Source organism: Salmo salar, chromosome 06 (genome assembly GCF_965601325.2).
Source record: "Salmo salar chromosome 06, fSalSal1, whole genome shotgun sequence".
Lineage (NCBI taxonomy): Eukaryota > Metazoa > Chordata > Actinopteri > Salmoniformes > Salmonidae > Salmo > Salmo salar.
Genome location: NC_138296.1, coordinates 21,034,411 through 21,056,528, shown reverse-complemented (window position 1 = coordinate 21,056,528; position 22,118 = coordinate 21,034,411). Strand labels below are relative to the sequence as shown.

General features: G+C 46.1%; 2 protein-coding genes across 3 annotated transcripts in view; one reads left to right on the top strand and one right to left on the bottom strand.

Moving 5' to 3' along the window:
* The window catches only part of LOC106606495 (vasorin), a 50,682-nt gene extending 31,190 nt beyond the window's left edge, over positions 1-19,492 (top strand). Inside the window, exons 1-2 of one of the 2 annotated variants that reach the window (XM_082976354.1) lie at positions 1,728-1,954; positions 14,657-19,492. In XM_082976354.1, coding sequence (XP_082832480.1) covers positions 14,692-16,770 — 2,079 coding nt within the window. In that variant the 5' untranslated portion in view covers positions 1,728-1,954; positions 14,657-14,691 and the 3' untranslated portion in view covers positions 16,771-19,492. Of the gene's footprint in view, positions 1-1,727; positions 1,955-14,656 lie in introns of those variants that run through there. The other variant, XM_014202733.3, reaches the window with a different exon arrangement.
* LOC106595296 (coronin-7) overlaps positions 1-22,118 on the bottom strand; it is a 265,027-nt gene that overhangs the window by 107,337 nt on the left and 135,572 nt on the right. The window lies entirely within an intron of this gene.

Below are 22,118 nucleotides of genomic sequence, written 5' to 3'. Positions count from 1 at the left end.
TTAGTGAAGTATACAGTCAATGAAAACATGTAGCTAGGTTAGTGAAGTATACAGTCAATGAAAACATGGAGCTAGGTTAGTGAAGTATGAAGTTAATGAAAGCATGTAGCTAGGTTAGTGAAGTATACAGTTAATGAAAACATGTAGCTAGGTTAGTGAAGTATACAGTTACTGAAAACATGTAGCTAGGTTAGTGAAGTATACAGTCAATGAAAACATGGAGCTAGGTTAGTGAAGTATGAAGTTAATGAAAACATGTAGCTAGGTTAGTGAAGTATACAGTTAATGAAAACATGTAGCTAGGTTAGTGAAGTATACAGTTACTGAAAACATGGAGCTAGGTTAGTGAAGTATACAGTTACTGAAAACATGTAGCTAGGTTAGTGAAGTATACAGTCAATGAAAACATGGAGCTAGGTTAGTGAAGTATACAGTCAATGAAAACATGGAGCTAGGTTAGTGAAGTATGAAGTTAATGAAAACATGTAGCTAGGTTAGTGAAGTATACAGTTACTGAAAACATGTAGCTAGGTTAGTGAAGTATACAGTCAATGAAAACATGGAGCTAGGTTAGTGAAGTATGAAGTTAATGAAAACATGTAGCTAGGTTAGTGAAGTATACAGTTAATGAAAACATGTAGCTAGGTTAGTGAAGTATACAGTTACTGAAAACATGGAGCTAGGTTAGTGAAGTATACAGTTACTGAAAACATGTAGCTAGGTTAGTGAAGTATACAGTCAATGAAAACATGTAGCTAGGTTAGTGAAGTATGAAGTAAATGAGAACATGTAGCTAGGTTAGTGAAGTATGAAGTTAATGAAAACATGTAGCTAGGTTAGTGGAGTATACAGTTAATGAAAACATGTAGCTAGGTTAGTGAAGTATACAGTCAATGAAAACATGTAGCTAGGTTAGTGGAGTATACAGTTAATGAAAACATGTAGCTAGGTTAGTGAAGTATACAGTTAATGAAAACATGTAGCTAGGTTAGTGAAGTATACAGTTAATGAAAACATGTAGCTAGGTTAGTGGAGTATACAGTCAATGAAAACATGTAGCTAGGTTAGTGAAGTATACAGTTAATGAAAACATGGAGCTAGGTTAGTGAAGTATGCAGTATAATAATGTCAGCTATGCTAACGACAGTGTTGTGCAACGTGTGTAATGCGATGCAGAGTATTTTGTACTTGTGTAAGAAATGTGCTGAAGTATTTATGATGTTGTGCACCGTTGGCCACACTTGTTTAACTTGCCGTTGAATCTATAAGGGTTGAGGAGGGAGGGAGGGAGGGAGCAGGGAAGTGTTGATGGAGAGAAGGAGGTAGAGACTAATATGAAAGAGATGGGGGAGGAAGAGAAAGAAATTGAAGAACTTGTTTTCCCTCTTCTGCAATACGATCAAGGCTTTCGGTGACCATGCCAAGTACACTTGCAGCTTGTTATCCAGTGAATGATAATAACAAATGTAAATTATAAACTGCTTTTCTCTCCCAAGGTGCTATGCAACCTAGTAGTAAGCAGAGATGGATCTTGACATCGGTGAAAGCACAGTTGGCGAAGAATCTTCAGTCTGACACAAATAACTTTCTGTCCGTTCTGACTTTACTGGAACAAGCCTTAGAGAGAGTTCAGTCAAAGATGAATCAGGCAATATAGAGAATAGAGAGAAGAAAAGCAAGGAGGGGTAATGATTTTACGACATCTGTCAGGGACAATGAACCTTTGGCAGCCACAGTATCTTTGTAGTGGTGTGAAGCGGGGGTTACGGCGGCAATACCGTGAAACGAACTTTGCAAGCTGCTGCACAGAACTCTCTCTCTGGTATATTTCAGGCCCACCACAAGAAAAGGGCCTGCTCAGGCCACATCCCAACATGCTATCCCAGCTCTCACTACCAGCCTGATGGATGGCAGGAGATTTTATTCCTTCAAACGGGCGCTTAACGAATGTCAGGTCTGTTCGCCTCCACATCCTTCCTTTCTCACTAGGCTCTGATGTTTAATCTTCCTCTCTCTCTCTCTCTCTCCCTGCTCTTTCTCTCATTGACCCCCGTTGTCTGAGATTGATGGTTTTGACCGGGACTGCCCCCTGCTAGGACAGCGTGAGGGCCGTACCATTAGTGAACCGCAGCCAGGGGAATGAGGGAAAGATGACACAGTGTTAAGATCTTAGAAGTGACGGGGGATCAAGTTACCGCTCTGTGGGGGGGATCAAGTTACCGCTCTGTGGGGGGGATCAAGTTACCGCTCTGTGGGGGGGATCAAGTTACCGCTCTTGGGGGGATCAAGTTACCGCTCTGTGGGGGGGATCAAGGGGAGATAGATGTAATTTAGTTGATGTCTGCACACGCACACAAAGCTTCACAATACAGCCTCTCCACATGGCCCTGGCTCCTGTCCTTTCGCTGGAGTTAAGGGCTCTTGACATTGGGCCCTGGGCCTGGGAGGCCCTGTGAAGCTATAATTGCTGAGGCTTCACGACTCTCTCTCATGCAGGCTCGACCTTTAAACCCATGTCAGCCTCCACTTGACTGACTAGTGACAGGACCGACCCTTCTTTCTGTTTCTCCCTGCTTGTTGGACCTTTGTTTTCTATCCCTCTCTCCTTTTGGTTCCCCCTGTTTTCTTGCTTTTACCTCTATGTCTTGAGAAGAAAAAGAGGGACAGAGAGTGAGAGAGCAGGGAGAGAGAGAGAAAGTCCTTTCATTTCTCCGTTCCTCTTCTGTTTATTTACATTTTCAGCACTCAGCCACATGTTTTTCTTGCACAGTGTTACGCAGAGATGTTGCCATGCATACTCTCCTCTACCACAGCCTAGCTAGGCTAGCTCCTGGCCTGAAGCACCGGCAGCGCCGCACATTCATCTGCTTTTTATAATACATACGGTCCAATTCAAACCCAGAGAGCACAGATGTTACAACTCTAGTTGTGTAATGAGAGTAGGAACAAAGAAAGCCCTACTCCCATAGAGATACATATTGTTATGTACTGTATGTCCTCTCTAGTGTTCTGTGTCATTCTGTGCTTACTCCATCCACACATATAGTCAGTCAAGTCCCTAGTCAGTTGAGATTTTCCCCGTTTTTCTTGGGAAATATAAAGCTTTCCTAAAGGGGAAACGTCCTCTTAATCTAATGTTGCAAGAGCCGAGTGTGTGTTTGTAGACAGATGAGACTCGGAGGAAGCTTCCTTTCAAACTCAGCTGCTGCACAGGAATGTTTCAAGTTTAAACAGAGAGGAGGCAAAGAGCGGTGGAGACAGCAGAGAGGAAATGACAAGCCCTAGGAGGAGAGAAGCTGATGCTCAACGGCTGCATTCCTCCCAGGATGATAGCAGACCTGGGTTCAACCACTGTCCGAAATCTTCCAAATACTTTTCTCTAGTATTTGAAATACTATTTGAACCCAGGTGTGGAACAGACATGACTGTGTGTCAGGTGGTGGAGTCTGTATTCTATACATTTCTAATCGCACCGTTCTGAACGTTTCACCTTTTATTTCACCTTTATTTAACCAGGTAGGCTAGTTGAGAACAAGTTCTCATTTACAACTGTGACCTGGCCAAGATAAAGCAAAGCAGTGCGACACAAACAACAACACAGTTACACAATAAATAGGCCATGGTGGCGAAGTAATTACAATATAGCAATTAAACACTGGAATGGTAGGATGTGCAGAAGATGAGTGTGCAAGTAGAGATACTGGGGTGCAAAGGAGCAAGATAAATAAATACAATATGGGGATGAGGTAGGTAGACAGATGGGCTGTTTACAGATGGGCTATGTACAGGTGCAGTGATCTGTGAGCTGCTCTGACAGCTGGTGCTTAAAGTTAGTGAGGGAGATATGAGTCTCCAGCTTCAGTGATTTTTGCAATTCGTTCCAGTCAGTCATTGGCAGCAGAGAACTGGAAGGAAAGGCGGCAAAGGAGGAATTGGCTTTTGGGGTGACCAGTGAGATATACCAGCCGGAGCGCATGCTACGAGTGGGTGCTGCTATGGTGACCAGTGAGCTGAGATAAGGCGGGGCTTTACTGAGCAAAGACCTATAGATGACCTGGAGCCAGTGGGTTTGGCGACGAGTATGAAGCGAGGGCCAGACAACGAGAGCATACAGGTCGCAGTGGTGGGTAGTATATTAGGTTTTGGTGACAAAACGGATGGCACTGTGATAGATTACATCCAATTTGCTGAGTAGAGTGTTGGAGGCTATTTTGTAAATGACATCGCCCAAGTCAAGGATCGGTAGGATAGTCAGTTTTACGAGGGTATGTTTAGCAGCATGAGTGAAAGAGGCTTTGTTGCGAAATAGGAAGCCGATTCTAGATTTAACTTTGGATTGGAGATGCTTAATGTGAGTCTGGAAGGAGAGTTTACAGTCTAACCAGACACCTATGTATTTGTAGTTGTCCACATATTCTAAGTCAGAAACAAAACCTCACTGAATACACCCCATCTGTCTGTCTGTCTGTCTGTCTGTCTGTCTGTCTGTCTGTCTGTCTGTCTGTCTGTCTGTCTGTCTGTCTGTCTGTCTGTCTGTCTGTCTGTCTGTCTGTCTGTCTGTCTGTCTATTTCCTCTCTGCCTGCCCCGGCCTCATGGCTCCCTCTCTGCCTGCCCCGGCCTCATGGCTCCCTCTCTGCCTGCCCCGGCCTCATGGCTCCCTCTGGGCTATCAGATTCTCTGGACCCTGGTCAGAATGAGGCACAGTAAAATAAACATAGACCCCAGAGAGCAAGAATCACAACATTGGGTTTCTTTGGAAAATATTCCAAACTTCATCTACATAGCTCCCCTCCTTACGTCTCTCTCGCTTTCTTTCATGTCCTCCCCTCTCTCTCCACCTCTCCCGACACTCATACCTCCATCTATACTGCATGTCCTCCCCTCTCTCTCCTCCTCTCCCGACACTCATACCTCCATCTATACTGCATGTCCTCCCCTCTCTCTCCTCCTCTCCCGACACTCATACCTCCATCTATACTGCATGTCCTCCCCTCTCTCTCCTCCTCTCCCGACACTCATACCTCCATCTATACTGCATGTCCTCCCCTCTCTCTCCTCCTCTCCTGACACTCATACCTCCATCTATACTGCATGTCCTCCCCTCTCTCTCCTCCTCTCCCGACACTCATACCTCCATCTATACTGCATGTCCTCCCCTCTCTCTCCTCCTCTCCCGACACTCATACCTCCATCTATACTGCATGTCCTCCCCTCTCTCTCCTCCTCTCCTGACAGTCATACATCCATCTATACTGCATGTCCTCCCCTCTCTCTCCTCCTCTCCCGACACTCATACCTCCATCTATACTGCATGTCCTCCCCTCTCTCTCCTCCTCTCCCGACACTCATACCTCCATCTATACTGCATGTCCTCCCCTCTCTCTCCTCCTCTCCTGACAGTCATACCTCCATCTATACTGCATGTCCTCCCCTCTCTCTCATCCTCTCCCGACACTCATACCTCCATCTATACTGCATGTCCTCCCCTCTCTCTCCTCCTCTCCCGACAGTCATACCTCCATCTATACTGCATGTCCTCCCCTCTCTCTCCTCCTCTCCCGACACTCATACCTCCATCTATACTGCATGTCCTCCCCTCTCTCTCCTCCTCTCCCGACACTCATACCTCCATCTATACTGCATGTCCTCCCCTCTCTCTCCTCCTCTCCCGACACTCATACCTCCATCTATACTGCATGTCCTCCCCTCTCTCTCCTCCTCTCCCGACACTCATACCTCCATCTATACTGCATGTCCTCCCCTCTCTCTCATCCTCTCCCGACACTCATACCTCCATCTATACTGCATGTCCTCCCCTCTCTCTCCTCCTCTCCCGACACTCATACCTCCATCTATACTGCATGTCCTCCCCTCTCTCTCCTCCTCTCCTGACACTCATACCTCCATCTATACTGCATGTCCTCCCCTCTCTCTCCTCCTCTCCTGACAGTCATACCTCCATCTATACTGCATGTCCTCCCCTCTCTCTCCTCCTCTCCCGACACTCATACCTCCATCTATACTGCATGGCTCCCTTGATCTTGTGTATTCTGGCCCTGCTCCCCTACACCCGTCCCCCGTCTCTTGCCTGTATCCTCCAGCGCCTGATTGGCTACCTCTGTTCAGAGAAAGGTGTGATTGGCTGATGTTTGTTCTATACCGCTTCAGACGCATACCACACAAATGCATACTGCTGTATGTGTCTACGTTGTGACAGACCTCTGTTCAAATAGTATTTTTTTCTTTTAAATACTTTGGGTGCTCGATTGAGTCTGCCTGGAGTGCCAGATAATCGGGGATTGCACTTTAGGGACTATTCCATTGGTTCCATTGCGCCAGGCAAGCTTGCAAAATGTCTGTTTTACCATCCTCCAACTGTTGCTAGTTTCCCTTTCCCCAGCCTTCATCCCCTGTTATTCTTTCCCAATCCCTTTTTCTCTTTTCTCTACACACAGCACAGCAGATCCATCCAGCCACACAGCACAGCAGATCCATTCAGCCACACAGCACAGCAGATCCATCCAGCCACACAGCACAGCATATCCATCCAGCCACACAGCACAGCAGATCCATCCAGCCACACAGCACAGCAGATCCATCCAGCCACACAGCACAGCAGATCCATCCAGCCACACAGCACAGCATATCCATCCAGCCACACAGCACAGCATATCCATCCAGCCACACAGCACAGCAGATCCATCCAGCCACACAGCACAGCATATCCATCCAGCCACACAGCACAGCAGATCCATCCAGCCACACAGCACAGCAGATCCATCCAGCCACACAGCACAGCAGATCCATCCAGCCACACAGCACAGCATATCCATCCAGCCACACAGCACAGCATATCCATCCAGCCACACAGCACAGCAGATCCATCCAGCCACACAGCACAGCAGATCCATCCAGCCACACAGCACAGCATATCCATCCAGCCACACAGCACAGCATATCCATCCAGCCACACAGCACAGCAGATCCATCCAGCCACACAGCACAGCATATCCATCCAGCCACACAGCACAGCAGATCCATCCAGCCACACAGCACAGCAGATCCATCCAGCCACACAGCACAGCAGATCCATCCAGCCACACAGCACAGCAGATCCATCCAGCCACACAGCACAGCAGATCCATCCAGCCACACAGCACAGCAGATCCATCCAGCCACACAGCACAGCAGATCCATCCAGCCACACAGCACAGCAGATCCATCCAGCCACACAGCACAGCATATCCATCCAGCCACACAGCACAGCATATCCATCCAGCCACACAGCACAGCATATCCATCCAGCCACACAGCACAGCAGATCCATTCAGCCACACAGCACAGCATATCCATCCAGCCACATAGCACAGCAGATCCATCCAGCCACATAGCACAGCATATCCATCCAGCCACATAGCACAGCATATCCATCCAGCACAGCATATCCATCCAGCACAGCATATCCATCCAGCCACATAGCACAGCATATCCATCCAGCCACACAGCACAGCATATCCATCCAGCCACACAGCACAGCATATCCATAAAGCCAGACAGCATGACTATTATAGGCTGTATATCATGAGAAGAGTCCGGGTTCATGTCTCTCTGTTGACTATTATAGGCTGTATATCATGAGAAGAGCCCGGGTTCATGTCTCTCTGTTGACTATTATAGGCTGTATATCATGAGAAGAGCCCGGGTTCATGTCTCTCTGTTGACTATTATAGGCTGTATATCATGAGAAGAGTCCTGGTTCATGTCTCTCTGTTGACTATTATAGGCTGTATATCATGAGAAGAGCCCGGGTTCATGTCTCTCTGTTGACTATTATAGGCTGTATATCATGAGAAGAGCCCGGGCGCCCGGCTTGGCGATCGGGGTCCGGGTCTGCTCCGTTGACTATTATAGGCTGTATATCATGAGAAGAGCCCGGGTCGCCCGGCGGCTGTCATGGGGTCCGGGTCTGCTCCGTTGACTATTATAGGCTGTATATCATGAGAAGAGCCCGGGTTCATGTCTCTCTGTTGACTTTATGGCTGAACCGAAGGAAAAACTCAAGCCACGTTTTAGAAACTTCAGCAAAGTCACACATAAGCCGAATGAAGTCATAGTTAAGAACCTGCTAGTAGAAAACTCTATTTAATTTAGAATAACTTTATTTTCCTGTGAGGGAAGTTCTATACACATGTAATGTTGAAGTGCAGTTCAGACGGACCACCAGTTAGTTACATGAGCAGAAATCCATTACAATCCACTGAATTCCATTATCAGTCCATTATAATGTATTCCCCCAGGTGTTGTGTTTAAACCCATGGGATAACTGCGACCCCTCACCCCTACTACCCATTACACTGTGGTCACATGGCAGACTGTACCTCCATCAGATGCTATCTTCACTGTCTGAACAAGATTTTCCAGAAACAATTACTAGGCCTATACCTAATGCTGACTGGGTCCAACACAGTACTTTTTGCATTGTTCGCAAAAAGAAAAGCTAAGTTAGTACTTTTTGCACTGTTGGCAGAAGTTAAGAGGTATTTCTCACAGAGTTAGCAGGTGTTGGCTGTCGATAGTTGTTAGTGAGTTAGCTGCTGGCTACTTTGTTAACCTGACCCAATGGCACAATACTAAAGCTACTTTATTGGTATTTGGCTGTAGAACAATACATCTCTGCCCAGCCTTGGCTTTAACATGTAATGACTTGGAACAATAGGAATGTGTAGCTCAGGGAAAGCATCCAAGATATTACCACTACACCTCTCTTCTTTAACGTCATCCGGTTTCAAGGAACTACAGAGGAAAAAAACTTTTTCATATCAAGTGTTATGATTTCCAGGAAGAGTGGAAAGAGAAAAGAGAGGTATGCTGAAAGAGGAGGAAAATACATACCACAGTGGTGGCGTGATGTTAAGGGATGATACTGGGCTAGAAATTAACTTTGATGGCCTTTGTGTGTCCCCCCCACCTTCCTCTTTCCCCTGCCTCCCAGCTCTTACATCTCCTCTCCTACTCTTGACATTCGAGGCCGTGTTTTTCAGTAAAGAAAATGTACAAGCGAAATAAAGAACTGTAAACGAGAACAGGGAAACTCCAGAGGGGAAAAACAGATCGCAGATATGCAGTGCAAGTGTACTCGGTGGCTCCGTTTCAACCGTAATATCTACTTGGCACAAGCCCTGTGCAGTTTTGGTAGTTTTATACGGCCGCAACTAAAACCGGCTTTTGGAGGAAAAGATCGCATGGCTGCCAGTGAATTAATGAAACGCTAGCCGCAAGAATGTAAAAAACCTGCTCTGTTTCCTTCTGCAAAGTTCATCATATGTCATGTCCATCATCAGTGGGGCTCAGTGGTTATAACAGTGTTATTACACACAGGCGCATACAGCTTGTGTTGCTGCTGAGAGTAGGAGCTGGAACGAGAGAGAACAGAGATAGAGTGAGGGATAAAGGTGAAGATGATGATGGTTCATTCATCGTTAGAGAGACAAGGAAGCAGAGCCAACTTTTCGGACAGATAAACGTGGATAAAAGATTTCCAGACTCTGGCAACAACGTGGCAATGGCACACAACCAAACAACCAGATTATTCTTCAATGTGACGCAGAAGCAACTAGACTAAGTGGAATAAATTCAATCAGTAATTAACTAGAACAGCGTGATCAGCTATAAGATAATGACTTGTGTGGGCAGGCGGCTACAGTATGACCTAATGCAGGACGTGATAATGTGTCTCTCTGCAGGCAAAAGACTCATATATCAAAGAGTTAGCAGAGAGAGAGAGGACCTTGAGAATGACTGGCAATGTTAGGAAAAAGTGGAAGGGTAAGGGCGGAAGTTACCGTAACCATGGTGGCACTATCTCTGTAGCTCAGGGTTGTGTTTTCAGATGGGAGAGTGTGATCTCTGCCTCACAATGTTGCTACAAGGTTGCAGCAAAGTTGTGCATTGGCTGAACGGGTGGGTCAGTGCTACAAGTGAGTAAAGACAGACAGCGAGGCAGAAAGGAAGAGAGAGATAGAAAGGAAAATGAATATGGGAAAGTTTCAGTCATTGTCTAGGACATTTTTAGTGTTGTACCCTTTCAACCCCTCAAGCAACTCAGAACAGAGTGTTCTCTGGGAGTATTATGGGTACATTTGTCAGGACAAACCCTACTATACAAGAACAATCCAGGTAGTACCCCAAACAGTAACCAGTACCATTAAAACAGCGCTTAGGAAACTCCCTTAAGTGAACAAATACAACCTGAAGGTGTCTACAACTTCCACTCACACAGCGAGCAACCCCCCCCCCCCCTACGATCAACTTAAATCATTTAACAAATTCTAAATGTTGAAACCTGCTTTCCAAATAAAAGCAGAGTTAAAGAGAAAGTGAAAACACTGCAGGTGGAAAAGGAATAGTTGAATATAAATCAGATGATTGTGTCTGCGTGGCTCATGTTTAAAGGGAGAGAAAATAATGGCCACCGTTGCAGTCTCCCTGCTGTGTACAATAAAACTAAGCTTATTTCACCCCAACATGAACTTCGGATATTAAATCCCCCACACTGTCCTTATAAGCCCAGAAAGCGAGAGAGAGTAAGGTAGGGAGGGAGAGAAAGAGAAAAGTAGGGAGAGAGAGAGAGAGAAGGGGAGGACAGAAGGAAGGAAGATTGAAAATCTTTATTTTACTCTCTCCTCGCTCAAGGCCACTAACCCGTGCGATTAATCCTCAGAACGAAGGATGATAAACGTCTTCAATGACTCACTTGAGCGACTCGTCTTCCCTTTATATGCCATCCATTCCCCCCTCTTTCTTTCCTCCCTTCTCTCACTCTCTTTCAACTCAAGTCTAAGTTATGTGATCTTACAGGTGTTCTGTCTCGGGCCTGAATATGCTGGGTCTCAAGTGAATCAGGGGTGTAAATTACTTCACATGCCCATCTGACACTATCCTCCCTTTGGATACAAAAGCGCCTCTCTCAGCATCTCTGAGTTTCTACTGTATTTCTCAGACGTGTTTAGTAAGGAGCGTTGGCCAAAGTTCTGAGTAATGACAATATTGTAATTTTAGGTTATTTATACTGAGTGTTTGTCAGGAAAGCAGCTCCAGGATATCGATAAGGACAAGTTTAGAGCAGTGCAAGCTAAATCACACACAGATGCATGTGCACACATGCACTATATCGTATATCACATAATTACAGTCACAAACAGAGACTTGGTACAGTTGTAAAAGTGGAGAAATGAGAGGGAAACAAGGAGCTGTTTGTACTAACAGCAGGTATAAAACCGTTAACAGCAGGTATAAAAGAGCTTCCAGCAGGTATAAAAACAGTTAACAGCAGGTATAAAACAGCTTACAGCAGGTATAAAACCGTTAACAGCAGGTATAAAACAGTTAACAGCAGGTATAAAACAGATAACAGCAGGTATAAAACAGCTTACAGCAGGTATAAAACCGTTAACAGCAGGTATAAAACAGTTAACAGCAGGTATAAAACAGTTAACAGCAGGTATAAAACAGATAACAGCAGGTATAAAACAGCTTACAGCAGGTATAAAACCGTTAACAGCAGGTATAAAACAGTTAACAGCAGGTATAAAACAGCTAACAGCAGGTATAAAACAGCTTACAGCAGGTATAAAACCGTTAACAGCAGGTATAAAACAGTTAACAGCAGGTATAAAACAGCTAACAGCAGGTATAAAACAGCAAACAGCAGGTATAAAACAGCAAACAGCAGGTATAAAACAGCAAACAGCAGGTATAAAACCGTTAACAGCAGGTATAAAACCGTTAACAGCAGGTATAAAACAGCAAACAGCAGGTATAAAACAGTTAACAGCAGGTATAAAACAGATAACAGCAGGTATAAAACAGCAGGTATAAAACAGTTAACAGCAGGTATAAAACAGCAAACAGCAGGTATAAAACAGCAAACAGCAGGTATAAAACAGATAACAGCAGGTATAAAACAGCAGGTATAAAACAGTTAACAGCAGGTATAAAACCGTTAACAGCAGGTATAAAACCGTTAACAGCAGGTATAAAACCGTTAACAGCAAACAGCAGGTATAAAACAGCTAACAGCAGGTATAAAACAGCTAACAGCAGGTATAAAACAGCTAACAGCAGATATAAAATAGCTAACAGCTACTCCATCTTGCCATCTTGATGTAATGTATCACTAGCCACTTTAAACAATGCCGCATTATGTTTTCATACCCTACATTACTCATCTCATATGTATATACTGTACCCTATACCATCTACTGCATCTTGCCTATGCCGTTCTGCCATCACTCATTTATATATTTTTATGTACATATTCGTATTCATTCCTTTACACTTGTGTGTATAAGGTAGTTGTGAAATTGTTAGGTTATATTACTTGTTAGATATTACAGCATGGTCGGAACTAGAAGCACAAGCATTTCGCTACACTTGCATTAACACCTGCTAACCATGTGTATGTGACAAAAACATTTGATTTGATTTTAAGCTTACAGCAGGTATAAAACAGCAGGTATAAAACAGCAAACAGCAGGTATAAAACAGCAGGTATAAAACAGAAAACAGCAGGTATAAAACAGTTAACAGCAGGTATAAAACAGATAACAGCAGGTATAAAACAGCAGGTATAAAACAGCAAACAGCAGGTATAAAACAGCAGGTATAAAACAGAAAACAGCAGGTATAAAACAGAAAACAGCAGGTATAAAACAGTTAACAGCAGGTATAAAACAGATAACAGCAGGTATAAAACAACTAACAGCAGGTATAAAACAGCAGGTATAAAACAGTTAACAGCAGGTATAAAACAGTTAACAGCAGGTATAAAACAGCTAACAGCAGGTATAAAAGGTACAGTGAAATGCTAACACGCTAGCTCCCTCAACAATGCAGTACAATATCCATATCAATAATAATAAAAAAGTTGAATCTAAAATAACAAGTCATAGAGGAAGGTAGTATCCATAGTAATAAAACAGATCTAATAAGATATACAGTATAGATGATGAATGTGTAATGATCAAGTAGAACTGTGTTCCAAATGTAAAGTGGGTAGTGTCTTTACGCAGTTGAATAGAAGTATCAAATCCAACAGCAGTGTTGACTGTGTGTGTGCATGTGTGTGTGGTTGTGTGTGTTGGTGTGTAGTTGTGTGCAAGGGTTGGATGTGTGGAGAGTCAGTGTAAACAGTCTCTAAGGTGCAGGTAAACAGCTAGGGTCAGTTGTTCAACAGTCTGATGGCCTGGTGGTAGAAGCGGTCTCGGAGCCTGTTGGGCCGAGACCCGATACCATATGCCAGATGGTAACAGTCCGTGGCTTGGGTGACTGGAGTTCTTGACAGGCTTCATGGCCTTCCTCAGACATCGTAATCTGAACAATTTGTGTGTGTGTTCGTGTGTGTGTCTGTAACGTGGTTTCACAGGCTAAAGAGTTTGTCGTAAACATGGAGAAAATGGTTAAATGTGCTTCCTGTTCAACCACAGTGTGTGAAGAACTGTAAATGGTAGTGGGTGGGCTGTCCAGACCCTGAGAGAGAGACAGGCACAGAGAGAGAGAGAGACAGGCACAGAGAGAGAGAGAGAGAGAGAGAGAGAGAGAGAGAGAGAGAGAGAGAGAGAGACAGGCACAGAGCGAGAGAGAGAGAGAGCGAGAGAGAGAGAGAGAGAGAGACAGGCACAGAGCGAGAGAGAGAGAGCGAGAGACAGACAGACAGACAGACAGACAGACAGACAGACAGACAGACAGACAGACAGACAGACAGACAGACAGACAGACAGACAGACAGACAGACAGACAGACAGACAGACAGACAGACAGACAGATAAATAAATGTGTTTACCAGTCCACAGCACCAAGTACTACCAGGACCTATAGCAAGGTTTATGTTAATGAAGCAGCTACCAAACCTGCTACCACAGTAACTAACAATCTGTTCTAGGAGAACACCTCAGAAAGGAAAACAACATCCATGATCCACATCCATTCTTCAGTGTCTGATACAATACGATCAAGTTCAAGTCACCTTGGTCAGACTGTGGCTACATTAGATAGATAGAGAGTAGCAAAGGGACATTTCTTTCCCCTGAGTCCAGTGGAAAATGACTCAAAGCCCTGAGGTCACTGCCGTACTACGGCCCATTGTTTGAAGAGCCCTGTGTCAAGAGACCACGTCTTTGATCCTTCATGTGTGCTCAGTCTAGACGACGATAATAACCCCACATATTGTGCTAACCACATGAAAAAAGAGAAACTAATACATCATAAAGATCTATACAGATTTGTGACACATTATACAGATCTGAAGGGTAGTTATAGTTCAGAATTGCTGTATATCTCAATTTAGCACTTCTATACCTCTATGTCCTACACTTCTAGGCTGTCTCTATGTCCTACACTTCTAGGCTGTCTCTATGTCCTACACTTCTAGGTTGTCTCTATGTCCTACACTTCTAGGCTGTCTCTATGTCCTACACCTCTTGGCTGTCTCTATGTCCGACACCTCTAGGTTGCCTTCCTTTCCCATGTCCTTCACAGTTTTCAGCAAGACATGACAAAGATAAGACTTGTCTCTGTCTGTGTATTCTATTACTCAGTGGCACTGCGTTTAAAGCATCTCTTTCTATAGCTGACCTTGTCCTTGATCTGTCATTTCAGGCTGAGAGAGGAGAGAGAGTGACTCCAGTGGCACCATGAAGGCCTTCTTCCTCCCTCCACTGACGCCCTTCCTCCTTCTCCTCTTGCTCCGGCTCCCCGGCAGGACTCTGGCCAGCGACTGTCCCCAGGACTGCACCTGCTCCACCCCAGAATCCATCTTCTGTTTCCAGCGCCGCTCTGCCACCATACCTCACGGCATCCCGGAACCCACCAAGAACCTCTACCTCTTCGCCAACGGCATCGAGACCCTGGCAGAGGAAGACTTTGTGGGGATGGAGAGCCTGGAGATGCTGGATCTGAGTCAGAACAAAGTCACGTTACTGCCCGACCGGGTGTTTGAGCCTCTGACTTCCCTGAGGAACTTGGACCTCTCAGCAAACCAGATCACCCATCTGTCAGAGGAGAGCTTTGCGGGCATGGCCCTACTGGAGAGGCTGTACCTCTACAGCAACCACATCCGGACTATACACCCTGCCGCCTTCCACGGCCTGGAGCAGCTGCTGGAGCTCAAGCTGCAGGGAAACCAGCTCACCTCGCTCCCCGCCCTAGCCATGCCCAGACTGCTGCTGCTGGACCTCCGCTTCAACACCCTCCCATCCCTGGGGTCAGCCGACCTCCAGATGCCCAATCTGGAGTCTCTGAAGTTGGCCGGCCTGGGCCTCGAAAGCCTGAACGAGGACCTGATGGCCAGCCTGGGGAACCTCCACGAACTGGACATCTCTGGCAACGAGCTGGGCTCCTTCCCCCTGGCGCTGAGGGAGGCCCGGGGCCTGATCTACCTGAGCCTGGCCGGGAACCCCATGGGCCCACTGAAGCTGGAGGACCTGAAGAACCTGAGCGAGCTTCAGGAGCTGGACATCAGCAACCTGAGTCTGCAGGGCTTGCCTGACGGGTTCGCACAGCTTTTCCCTCACCTGACTAAGCTGACGGTGGCTGAGAACCCTTTCAACTGCCTGTGCACCCTGGCCTGGTTCCCTGGGTGGCTCAGGAACCAGGGGGTGACTCTGGGCAGGACGGAGGAGACCCGCTGCCACTTCCCTCCCCTCAATGCTGGGAAGGTGCTGGAGAGGTTGGAGCACAGGGAGTTTGGCTGCCCCACCACCACTACTGTCACTGCTAGCACAGTCAGAACCAGCACCACCATGCCCCTTCCGGTCACCACCCTACCTAGCACCTCCCCAGCCATCCCTCCACCCGGGCCCAGCGAGGAGGACATCTCAACTGGGACAGACAGCCAGCCCCTGCTCCCCGTCCCTGCCTCTCCCAGCAGCAGCAGCCAAGACCCAGAGGTGGACTTCTTCTGCCCCTCCCAGACCTGCTTGAATGGGGGCACCTGTCGGCTGGACGGGCAAGGCCATCTGGAGTGCACCTGCCCTCGTGGCTTCTACGGCACCTATTGCGAGAACCGCCACCACTCCCACCCCCCTCCTGATCAGGACCACAATGACAACAACAATGACATTTCCACGGCAACTGTCACCGCCGACACCCCCGACATCAGCTCGCGCCTGGTGACCAGCTCCTCCATCCTGCTGGACCTGCACCGCTACATCAAGGTCCGGCCCTACATCCGTGGCATCCGTCTGACATACCGCAACCTGTCGGGGCCCGACCGGCGTCCCATGCAGCTCAGCGTGCCCGCTTCCTACCCGGAGTACACCCTGAGGGGGCTGCGGCCCAACTCCACCTACACGGTGTGCGCCAGCCCGCTGGGCGACCTCAGCGGTGGGGACAGCGTCTGCACGGAGGCCCACACAGCGTCCCAGCAGCACACTGCCACAGGGAGGCAGGTGGAGGACAAGAGGCTGACCACCATGCTGGTGCCGGCTCTGGCCATCCTGCTGCTCCTAGTCCTGGTTGCAGCCGCCGTGGGGGTGGTGTGCTACATAAGGAGGAAACGGGCCAAGGGCCACCTGGATCTGGAGTGTGAGCCAGCCCAGCTGGAGCTGGAGGGAGTCAAGGCTGGTCCCAACATTGGAGGGGCGATGCCCCAAAAGCAGCCGGAGCCGGCTGTGGTTCAGAATGGCGGCCTGGAGTACGAGGTGCTGCTAATACAGGATCATTGCACGCCGTACAACAACATGGCTCTCTCTCATAAGCCCTCTTATTTCTGACACCCATCTCTGTTGCTACTCAGACCCAGAGGGTAAGACTAAGTACCTCTAGCTACTCCTTCCCTCACGAACTAGACACCAGCTAGAGTTGTTGGTGACAGTGGAGGAGAAAGAGAGAGGACCGGCCAGCCATGTGTCAGCAATTGAGAAACGGAACAAATACTTAACTGTGCAGACATTAAAATATGTTTGAAAGGATTACTTGAAAATAAGGTAGCCTTTTTAAGTGCCTTTATTCTTATTTCCACACCTCCTGCTTTGTTTCTACAATCACATTGCTGGACTGGCGCCCCGCGGCTCGCTACTGAGTGCGCCCAGTCTCCACAGTAGGTCAAAGGTCAAGCGAGGCTGGGCCAGGCAGAGAGACAACAGGGTCATAGTGACCTAATCCCTGCTGTGTCTACTCTAAAATGGGCTCTGCACTGAAATGGGGGTGTATTGCTGTGCACCCCTTGTGATAACTGAACTATGTAAAAAGAGTAGAAGCAATTATTTTGCTCCGTAGCACCTCAGCACTACCCCAGTGGTGCTTGCTGTGAATGACATCCGAGTCACCAAATGAAGAGAACTGTTTTCAGTAATTTAAAAGCAAGGTGGCTGACATTTACCATGCTTTGTTTCGGCTCTATTGCTTAGTGAAATTGTCATTTTTCTGTTGTGTTTGTAAATGTTTTTATACTCTTGCTGTTGTTGTTTTTCTGTAAGTACGTGACTGTAACCACCTTTCCATCCCCTCCCAACTGCTTGTGATTTAACAGACAGATTAAACCCCAGATTAAAATCTTTGAAGATTAAAACTCGTTTGTACCAACGAAGTCAATCAAAGGCTTTACCCTACGAATGTCAGACAGTCTAAGCAGCTGTAGGTCTGGGCAGACTTACTAAATCCCCTCTCCATTCTCTGGCCTTCAACACCCCCCGCTCCCCACACAAAAAGCACCGATAAACAGTTTCAGTTGGCTGAAACCTTAACATTTGTTTCTGTGCTGCAGCGAACTTCAAACATCCCCCGAGCCTGCCTCAGATTAACCACACACACATGATTACCACAGAGAGGAGAAGGGGGAAAAATAAACAGTTAATTTCTAAAGGCTTTATTCATTGTTTATGTCCCCAAGAGGGAACACAGTTCTTTCAGTAAACCGCAATTCACAAGAACGCACTTGTTAGCCTAGCCTAGTTTAGCCTAGCCTCAGAGATAGATGCTTGTGGATTTCCCTCAGGCAGAATTAGCCTCTATGGTGCTTTGTTGTGCACCATTAACTGGTCTTTGGAAAACGAGGGTCCCCCGTCTTGCTCACTTGCAGCCAAGCAGACTATGAAAAGTCCAAGCGTAGCATATAGTTGAAGGTTTTATATGGGCTCTGTCTGGGACGAGGGACATTGAGGACTTGTATTTGGAAAAAAGTTGTACACCAAACTAGAATATGCTGAAACACCAGTGTTGAGATTCAAATCTCAGAATGTGAAAACAGTCTAAGTAACTTTTATGTGTCTGGCGCTAACCTGCCTGCCCCGATGAGGATCTCAGTGCCGACTACAGTATGAAGATCTCTGGCGGTAAACAGCTCAGTGATAATGTGGCAGCATGTCCCGTCTTGTGCACAGAGAGGCAGACATCAAGTCACTGTCATGCTTCAGTAGTACTGTATCCCCCACTAAACACACACACACACACACACACACACACACACACACACACACACACACACACACACACACACACACACACACACACACACACACACACACACACACACACACACACACACACACACACACACACACACACACACACACACACACACACACACACACACACACACACCTACTCCATCCACTACATTTAAAGACATTCTCCAGTACTTTTGTATAGTTTTTAGCCAGTAGTTCTGAAAGCAGCATTCATGAGATAAAAGTGGTCCCTGCGTACTACATCGCATATGTGCAGATATGTGCCCCATGTAATTTATCTTTCTCGTTCTGCTGTGTGTGCATCTAGCTAGCTGTCGCTCAAATGGCAAGGGGCTAAAGCTCATTGGCTAGAACTTGAATTGCTTGGGGGAAAATGTAGAGAAAATGGCGCAGCACAGCTTAGAGAAAAAGTTCATTTTAAACTAGTCATTACATGGCTAACTGAGGTAAAACAGTCATTCTGTGAATAGAGTATGCATTTTTGAACTACATATTGACACATCGAGCCCAAAGTGGGAGGTTTAACAAATACTTAGCAGTCGCTAAAGTTCCGAAGCATGTCTTTAAAAGTATTAAAACCTCCTGAAATGGGCATGTCAAGACAAGGGTTCCCTCTTCTAACATGCTTAGTGACCAGGCAGTGTACATGATGACTATTATTTTAGTGAAGACAACACAGGAGATTAAGATTGGAAGGAGGGAAGGGTTGGTGGATGCTGTCTACCACTAAATCTTACACCATCTAAACAAATAGGCCTCAATATTTAACACTTAAAATTACATCTGTTTAAAGTGTGTAAAACTACCAAAATAACTTAACTGGAATACTTAGTTTTACAATACAAAAACATTGAAAATATCCAGAAATATTTTTGATATTATTACTATTTTCCCTGTTTATTTTGGGAACCATTGTTGTTATTGTTCGTCTCTTTCCATGTCCTTTAGAATTAAGTGAACATATTTTTATGACCAAAAAACACAATGTTGACATTATTAAAAAGTTTAAATAAAAACTGAAAACAAACATGAGTGTACGTCTGTTTTCTTCTTCTAAATCAGGGCTCTCCAACCCTGTTCCTGGAGAGCTACAGTCCAGTAGGTTTTAACTCCAACCCTGTTCCTGGAGAGTTACAGTCCAGTAGGTTTTAACTCCAACCCTGTTCCTGGAGAGCTACAGTCCAGTAGGTTTTAACTCCAACCCTGTTCCTGGAGAGTTACAGTCCAGTAGGTTTTAACTCCAACCCTGTTCCTGGAGAGCTACAGTCCAGTAGGTTTTAACTCCAACCCTGTTCTTGGAGAGTTACAGTCCAGTAGGTTTTAACTCCAACCCTGTTCCTGGAGAGTTACAGTCCAGTAGGTTTTTAACTCCAACCCTGTTCCTGGAGAGTTACAGTCCAGTAGGTTTTAACTCCAACCCTGTTCCTGGAGAGCTACAGTCCAGTAGGTTTTAACTCCAACCCTGTTCTTGGAGAGTTACAGTCCAGTAGGTTTTTAACTCCAACCCTGTTCCTGGAGAGTTACAGTCCAGTAGGTTTTAACTCCAACCCTGTTCCTGGAGAGCTACCCTCCTGTAGGTTTTGGAGTTAAAACCTACAGGAGGGTAACTCTCCAGGAACAGGGTTGGAGAACCCTGTTCTAAGTTGTCTGTTTTTCTCTGTCTCAGTAGAACATTTGACTGGCAGTGGAGCAATAAATTAAGTCTACCATCAACTTCACCTCCTTCACTCTGGGAAGCGAGGGAAGAAGGGGCCAGCAGAAGAGAGGGAGGCATGATAGAGCCAGTTATTAAACCTGTCAGGATGTCAAGTCTGGCAGCCAGTTCGCAACCCCCCCCCCCCCACACACACACGTACCCCCTTTCCTCCTCCCCACACACACACACACCGATGCGTGTGAGCCTGAGAGAGAACACATTGTTTTTATGTATCCGTATCTGTTAGCTCTTCCATGTCCTTGGCTCTTACTACCACCACCTCCAAGATGTGCTACATTAATAATCCAATGTGTCCAACAGTGTTACATTCCTCCCTCCAGCAGAGCACCACCCAACACAAACTTTTTACCAGACTGTTTAGGGGGGTCTTCCCTCAATAGCTGGAGGCGAAGGTAAAAAATATGATTGAAACCACACAGAGACTAAATATTAATAGTGATTTGTACCGCAGACAGAGTCCCTGACCCTGAGCTAATGAGTTAGCATTGTTTGTTAGCGTGAATAATATATTGACCTCTGACCACACACAAGTTTACAGGTAGAGGCTTGGCAGGGGCTAACTGTACAGTATGTCCACACACACACGGCTTGGCTCAGGTACAGGCATCCAGCTGCTAGCTGTTGTCCTCAGTCCCAGCACTAACACTAACACATAAAACAGCTCCACTGCGGTCCTGAAGGCACCTATTATTTCACTTGGTTCTGAGTGAAAACAACCAAGTACACCCAGCGAGTGACCAGTAACACACACCCTGCAGGTTCAGCCTTTGTTTTTCAAACATCTTCTTCTTCTCTTGTCTCTCTAGCTCCCTCCCTCTCTCTCACCTCATATGTTTCGCTAACTTTTAACACTCATAGTACATAGTTGGGAAAAAATACAGCATTCTGCCTCAGAGTTAACCCAGGTTCAACTGGAGTCTCAAACAATCATGTATGTGACGGTGACAACCAGTACCTGAGCTGTGTGTGGATAGGAGAAAGACCACGAAAGAAAGAGAAGAAAGAAAGAAAGAAAGAAAGAAAGAAAGAAAGAAAGAAAGAAAGAAAGAAAGAAAGAAAGACCAGGAAAGAGGGAGAGAGAGAGAGAGAGAGAGAGAGAGAGAGAGAGAAAGACAGGGAAAGAAAAAGAGCGAGAGAGAAAGAAAGAGAGAGAGACCGGGAAAGAGAGAAAGAGAGAGACCGGGAAAGAGAGAGAAACACAGGGAGAGCATGTGTCTGTTTCTCTCTTTTCCTTCTGTAAAACAGGCCTCTTTTCTTCCCCTTGGCTTTAACAGAGACCTGGCCTCTGGCGAGGGGCCAACCCAGACGCTGCTCAAGCTGCATGCGCCACTCAAAGGAGCCATTGTAGCAGTGAATGAAGCCTTTTTCAAATGATCATCCTGAAAAAATGCCACACAAAAATATTGCTGAGTAAATATTTTGGAACTTTTTTCTCAAGCTTTCTTTCTCTCCACCACTACCGCTCTCTTCCCTCTCGTTTTTTGTTTTAGCTTCTTTTCCAAAACCAGGGCTTGAAGGGAGTCTGCCAAGGACAATGTGTTAAAACACGGGGTCGGAGTGTGGCTCCGAAATGGCATTTCTCTCTCTCTCGCTCTTTCGCTCTCTCGCTAATAATAGTAGAGATAAGAGAGCTGAAGGTGGTGTACTACTGTACAGCTGTAATAATAGTAGAGATGAGAGAGCTGAAGGTGGTGTACTACTGTACAGCTGTAATAATAGTAGAGATGAGAGAGCTGAAGGTGGTATACTACTGTACAGCTGTAATAATAGTAGAGATGAGAGAGCTGAAGGTGGTGTACTACTGTACAGCTGTAATAATAGTAGAGATGAGAGAGCTGAAGGTGGTGTACTACTGTACAGCTGTAATAATAGTAGAGATGAGAGAGCTGAAGGTGGTGTACTACTGTACAGCTGTAATAATAGTAGAGATGAGAGA